At 58.2% G+C, this 6873-nt stretch overlaps 1 protein-coding gene across 1 annotated transcript in view; it reads right to left on the bottom strand.

The window, feature by feature from the left end:
• Positions 1-2254: 2254 nt before the first annotated feature.
• The window catches only part of LOC140468493 (uncharacterized), a 54215-nt gene continuing 49596 nt past the window's right edge, over positions 2255-6873 (bottom strand). The window contains exon 4 of the mRNA XM_072564573.1: positions 2255-2413. Coding sequence (XP_072420674.1) covers positions 2255-2413 — 159 coding nt within the window. The remainder of the gene's footprint in view (positions 2414-6873) is intronic.

Genomic DNA, 6873 nt, shown 5'->3' with positions numbered 1-6873 from the left:
GGGCCCACTCCCTCAGCGCTGACCCTCCGACAGGGCCCACTCCCTCAGCACTGACCCTCCGACAGGGCCCACTCCCTCTGCACTGACCCTCCGACAGGGCCCACTCCCTCAGCACTGACCCTCCGACAGGGCCCACTCCCTCAGCACTGACCCCCGACAGGGCCCACTCCCTCAGCACTGACCCTCCGACAGGGCCCACTCCCTCTGCACTGACCCTCCGACAGGGCCCACTCCCTCAGCACTGACCCCCGACAGGGCCCACTCCCTCAGCACTGACCCTCCGACAGGGCCCACTCCCTCTGCACTGACCCTCCGACAGGGCCCACTCCCTCAGCACTGACCCTCCGACAGGGCCCACTCCCTCTGCACTGACCCTCCGACAGGGCCCACTCCCTCAGCGCTGACCCTCCGACAGGGCCCACTCCCTCAGCACTGACCCTCCGACAGGGCCCACTCCCTCAGCACTGAACCCCTGACAGGGCCCACTCCCTCAACACTGACCCCCCGACAGTGCCCACTCCCTCAGCACTGACCCTCCGACAGGGCCCACTCCCTCAGCACTGACCCTCCGACAGGGCCCACTCCCTCAGCCCTGACCCTCCGACAGGGCCCACTCCCTCAGCCCTGACCCTCCGACAGGGCCCACTCCCTCAGCACTGACCCTCCGACAGGGCCCACTCCCTCAGCACCGACCCCCCGACAGGGCCTACTCCCTCAGCACTGACCCTCTGACAGTGCCCACTCCCTCAGGACTGACCCTCTGACAGTGCCCACTCCCTCAGGACTGACCCCCCGACAGGGCCCACTCCCTCAGCACTGACCCTCCGACAGGGCCCACTCCCTCAGCACTGACCCTCCGACAGTGCCCACTCCCTCAGGACTGACCCTCCGACAGTGCCCACTCCCTCAGGACTGACCCTCCGACAGTGCCCACTCCCTCAGCCCTGACCCTCCGACAGGGCCCACTCCCTCAGCACTGACCCTCCGACAGGGCCCACTCCCTCAGGACTGACCCTCCGACAGGGCCCACTCCCTCAGCACTGACCCCCCGACAGTGCCCACTCCCTCAGCACTGACCCTCCGACAGGGCCCACTCCCTCAGCACTGACCCTCCGACAGGGCCCACTCCCTCAGCCCTGACCCTCCGACAGGGCCCACTCCCTCAGGACTGACCCTCCGACAGGGCCCACTCCCTCAGCACTGACCCTCCGACAGGGCCCTCTCCCTCAGCACTGACCCTCCGATAGTGCGGCACTCCCTCAGCACTGACCCTCCGACAGTGCCCACTCCCTCAGCCCTGACCCTCCGACAGGGCCCACTCCCTCAGTACTGACCCTCCGACAGGGCCCACACCCTCAGTACTGACCCTCCGACAGGGCCCACTCCCTCAGTACTGACCGTCCGACAGTGCCCACTCCCTCAGCACTGACCCTCTGACAGGGCCCACTCCCTCAGCACTGACCCTCTGACAGTGCCCACTCGCTCAGCATTGGGATTCTTTGCCCCTAAATCTCCAGGATGTGACCCGTCCCCAAAGCCTTATCAAGTCTGCCCACCCGCAGTGCCTTGGGATGATGCACTGCGCTAGGGGCGCCATATAAATGCATCTTTCACTCCCGCCCCTTCCCCCCCCCCCCAAAAGACTGACCCTATCTGGGGACAGGTTTGAGTGTTGTACGAACTGGCCCCCGGGTTGCCCTCACCAACTCCTGCCCGCGATGCCCCGTTGTGGTCCAACTGCCTTGGGCCGGCCTTGTCTGAGGGAGGGGAGGTGGGAAAACTCCAGACCTCTCCCACCGGGAAAGGTGGAGGAGAGACCAGGAGCAGGGCCACTCGGCCCTTCGAGAACTGCTGCTCCGCCATTTCGATACTATCCTGGTCGGTCATCGGGTTCCCACACGGCAGCCCCCCAACCCTTCACAATTCCCGATTTCTCCCCCCTCGACCCCTGAAGATCTTCAACAAGTGGGGTAACGTTGCGGCTTGGAGTGGGCGCAGAGGGAAGGGGGGTGGTGGGGGTGGGGGGCTGAAGGAGCTCTGGGCCCTTTCAGCTGGCAGTGCCAGTCCAGTAGTCAGGGGGAGCTATGAGGGTCCTGCCAGGGGCACGAGCTGCGGGGGGGTGAATTCGGGGAGAGGTGGCTCAGCGCCAGGTTCCCATGAGATCCTGACCCACGACTGTCTCTGCCTTATCAGTTCCCCTGTTTGATGTGGTTCCCATTTGACGGCAATGTTGCCGTATTTGGGCATGGCATCTTTAGGAGTGCCAGCCAGGGGATGAGGCATCTGTGTCAGAGATTTCATTCAAGGCATTTGTCAGATTTGCGATCAGAACGTCAGGAGAGATGCGGGTGATCACACGACAACTTTGCACGCTACCAGCTCGCATTCCCGCCGTCCTGTTTATCTCCGGTATCTTCAAAAACAAAATGGTATCTGTTTATCTGTAATCCTTCTCATCCTCAGGATGTCATTGTACAGAGCGACAGTGTCCACTCCCTCAGCACTGACCCTGCGACAGGGCCCACTCCCTCAGCACTGATCCCCTGACAGGGCCCACTCCCTCAGCACTGACCCTCCGACAGTGCCCACTCCCTCAGCACTGACCCTCCGACAGGGCCCCTCCCTCAGCACTGACCCTCCGACAGTGCCCACTCCCTCAGCACTGACCCTCCGACAGTGCCCACTCCCTCAGCACTGACCCTCCGACAGGGCCCACTCCCTCAGCACTGACCCCCCGACAGTGCCCACTCCCTCAGCACTGACCCCCCGACAGTGCCCACTCCCTCAGCACTGACCCTCCGACAGTGCCCACTCCCTCAGCACTGACCCTCCGACAGTGCCCACTCCCTCAGCACTGACCCTCTGACAGTGCCCACTCCCTCAGCACCGACCCTCCGACAACGTTTCACATCCTGTATCCCACTACCACACACTCACAAATTTATTTTCCTCTTCTTCACTTTCCCTCTCTCACTCTCGTTCCTTTTTCCTCTCACTTTCTGTCTCATTTTTGTTTTGCTGTCTCGCTGTGCCCTTTTTTTTTTGCTCTGTCACTCATACACACATTTTTTCCTGCCTTTCTCTTCTCTTGTTTGTCTCTCACTCATTGTGTTTTAGGCTATTTCTCTCTGGTTTGTGTGCGGCCTGTCGTATTGTGTTCGATTCCCGTTGCCATTGATTGAGTTAAAGGTCAGTCTGGTTTAGTGTTTTATTTGCCTGCTATCTCTGTGCATCTTTGAGAGTCTCTCTCACTCTTTAGCATCATTCTCTCTCCCCGTAGCTGAGCACAGACACTGTTTACTTTCTCCCAAAGCTGATAATCGACCTTTAGCTGTAGTACACTTCACAAACCAACAGACAAGAGTAAATCAAATTGTGCTCCCCAGACAGAGTACACAGCCCAGGGAAGGACTGATGGACTGGTTTTGGCAAAGCGAGATGGCTTCCATCCAGGACTGATCTCCCTTCCCCCCCTCCCCCCCCCCCCCCGCCCCTTCCTCTCTTTGACAGCCTCTCCCTCTCCTGCACACTCTCTCTCTTTCTCCTTTGCACCTACCCTTCTCTCTCTGTTTCCTGCCATCTCACTCGCCCTTTTCGTCTATCGCTCTTTCTCGTACTTTCACTCATATTCCCTTCATCTGTCCTGCACTGTAGCTCGCCCTTCTTCTCTCTTGAACTTTCTCTTTCTCACTTTCTCTCCTACATTCTTTTGCTTGCATGTTTTCTCTCTCTGTTGCACTTTCTCTCTTGCCAACTCCCTCCCTGTCTCTTGCTCTGCTGTGTGCTCTCTCTCTCCCTCTCCCGTGTGCTCTCTCTCTCTCTCCGTCTCTTGCTCTCCTGTGTGCGCTCTCTCTCTCCCCCTGTATCTTGCTCTCCTGTGTGCTCTCTCTCTCTCTCCCCCTGTCTCTTGCACTCCTGTGCTCTCTCTCTCTCTCTCCCTGTTTCTTGCTCTCCTGTGCGCTCTCTCTCTCCGTCTCTTGCTCTGCTGTGTGCTCTCTCTCCCTCCCTGTTTCTTGCTCTCCTGTGTGATCTCTCTTTCTCTCCGTCTCTTGCTCTGCTGTGTGCTCTCTCTCTCCCTCTCCCGTGTGCTCTCTCTCTCTCTCCGTCTCTTGCTCTCCTGTGCGCTCTCTCTCTCCCCCTGTATCTTGCTCTCCTGTGTGCTCTCTCTCTCTCTCCCCCTGTATCTTGCTCTCCTGTGTGCTCTCTCTCTCTCTCCCCCTGTATCTTGCTCTCCTGTGTGCTCTCTCTCTCTCTCCCCCTGTCTCTTGCACTCCTGTGCTCTCTCTCTCTCTCTCTCTCCCTGTTTCTTGCTCTCCTGTGCGCTCTCTCTCTCCGTCTCTTGCTCTGCTGTGTGCTCTCTCTCCCTCCCTGTTTCTTGCTCTCCTGTGTGATCTCTCTTTCTCTCCGTCTCTTGCTCTGCTGTGTGCTCTCTCTCCCTCCCTGTCTCTTGCTCTGCTGTGTGCTCTCTCTCCCTCCCTGTTTCTTGCTCTCCTGTGCGCTCTCTCTCTCCGTCTCTTGCTCTGCTGTGTGCTCTCTCTCCCTCCCTGTCTCTTGCTCTCCTGTGTGCTCTCTCCCTCCCTGTTTCTTGCTCTCCTGTGTGCTCTCTCCCTCCCTGTTTCTTGCTCTCCTGTGTGATCTCTCCCTCCCTGTTTCTTGCTCTCCTGTGTGCTCTCTCCCTCCCTGTTTGTTGCTCTCCTGTGTGATCTCTCTCTCCCTCCCTGTTTCTTGCTCTCCTGTGTGATCTCTCTCTCCCTCCCTGTCTCTTGCTCTCCTGTGTGCTCTCTCCCTCCCTGTTTCTTGCTCTCCTGTGTGCTCTCTCCCTCCCTGTTTCTTGCTCTCCTGTGTGATCTCTCTCTCCCTCCCTGTTTCTTGCTCTCCTGTGTGATCTCTCTCTCCCTCCCTGTTTCTTGCTCTCCTGTGTGCTCTCTCCCTCCCTGTTTCTTGCTCTCCTGTGTGATCTCTCTCTCTCCCCCTGTATCTTGCTCTCCTGTGTGCTCTCTCTCTCTCTCCCCCTGTCTCTTGCACTCCTGTGCTCTCTCTCTCTCTCCCTGTTTCTTGCTCTCCTGTGCGCTCTCTCTCTCCGTTTCTTGCTCTGCTGTGTGCTCTCTCTCCCTCCCTGTCTCTTGCTCTCCTGTGTGCTCTCTCCCTCCCTGTTTCTTGCTCTCCTGTGTGATCTCTCTCTCCCTCCCTGTCTCTTGCTCTCCTGTGTGCTCTCTCCCTCCCTGTTTCTTGCTCTCCTGTGTGATCTCTCTCTCCCTCCCTGTTTCTTGCTCTCCTGTGTGATCTCTCTCTCCCTCCCTGTCTCTTGCTCTCCTGTGTGCTCTCTCTCTCCCTCCCTGTTTCTTGCTCTCCTGTGTGCTCTCTCTCTCTGTCTCTTGCTCTCCTGCATGCTCTCTCTCTCCCTGTCTCTTGCTCTCCTGCATGCTCTCTCTCTCCCCGTCTCTTGCTCTCCTGTGTGCTCTCTCTCTCTCTCCCTGTCTCTTGTCTCCTGTGTGCTCTCTATCTCTCTCCCTCCACCTCTTGCTCTCCTGTGTGCTCTCTCTCCTTCCCCGTCTCTTGCTCTCCTGTGTGCTCTCTCTCTCTCCCCGTCTCTTGTCTCCTGTGTGCTCTCTCTCTCCCTGTCTCTTGTCTCCTGTGTGCTCTCTATCTCTCTCCCTCCACCTCTTGCTCTCCTGTGTGCTCTCTCTCTCCGTCTCTTGCTCTCCTGTGTGCTCTCTCTCTCCGTCTCTTGCTCTCCTGCATGCTCTCTCTCTGTGTCTCTTGCTCTCCTGTGTGCTCTCTCTCTGTCTCTTGCTCTCCTGTGTGCTCTCTATCTCTCTCCCTGTCTCTTGCTCTCCTGTGTGCTCTCTCTCTCTCCCCCGTCTCTTGCTCTCCTGTGTGCTCTCTCTCCCTCCCTGTCTCTTGCTCTCCTGTGTGCTCTCTCTCTCTCTCTCCGTCTCTTGCTCTCCTGTGTGCTCTCTCTCCCTCCCTGTCTCTTGCTCTCCTGTGTGCTCTCTCTCCCTCCCTGTCTCTTGCTCTCCTGTGTGCTCTCTCTCTCTCTCCGTCTCTTGCTCTCCTGTGTGCTCTCTCTCCTTCCCCGTCTCTTGCTCTCCTGTGTGCTCTCTCTCTCTCTCTCCCTGTCTCTTGTCTCCTGTGTGCTCTCTCTCTCTCTCTCCGTCTCTTGCTCTCCTGTGTGCTCTCTCTCTCTCTCCGTCTCTTGCTCTCCTGTGTGCTCTCTCTTCCCCCGTCTCTTGCTCTCTTGTGTGCTCTCTCTCCCTGTCTCTTGCTCTCCTGTGTGCTCTCTCTCTCTCTCTCCGTCTCTTGTCTCCTGTGTGCTCTCTCTCTCCCTGTCTCTTGTCTCCTGTGTGCTCTCTATCTCTCTCCCTCCACCTCTTGCTCTCCTGTGTGCTCTCTCTCTCCGTCTCTTGCTCTCCTGTGTGCTCTCTCTCTCCGTCTCTTGCTCTCCTGCATGCTCTCTCTCTCTGTCTCTTGCTCTCCTGTGTGCTCTCTCTCTGTCTCTTGCTCTCCTGTGTGCTCTCTATCTCTCTCCCTGTCTCTTGCTCTCCTGTGTGCTCTCTCTCTCTCCCCCGTCTCTTGCTCTCCTGTGTGCTCTCTCTCCCTCCCTGTCTCTTGCTCTCCTGTGTGCTCTCTCTCTCTCTCTCCGTCTCTTGCTCTCCTGTGTGCTCTCTCTCCCTCCCTGTCTCTTGCTCTCCTGTGTGCTCTCTCTCCCTCCCTGTCTCTTGCTCTCCTGTGTGCTCTCTCTCTCTCTCCGTCTCTTGCTCTCCTGTGTGCTCTCTCTCCTTCCCCGTCTCTTGCTCTCCTGTGTGCTCTCTCTCTCTCTCTCCCTGTCTCTTGTCTCCTGTGTGCTCTCTCTCTCTCTCTCCGTCTCTTGCT

The sequence above is a fragment of the Chiloscyllium punctatum genome, chromosome 47 (assembly GCF_047496795.1).
Source record: "Chiloscyllium punctatum isolate Juve2018m chromosome 47, sChiPun1.3, whole genome shotgun sequence".
In the NCBI taxonomy this organism is placed as follows: domain Eukaryota; kingdom Metazoa; phylum Chordata; class Chondrichthyes; order Orectolobiformes; family Hemiscylliidae; genus Chiloscyllium; species Chiloscyllium punctatum.
Note: the sequence above shows the minus strand (reverse complement) of the source record. Positions and strands in the feature narration are given on the sequence as shown.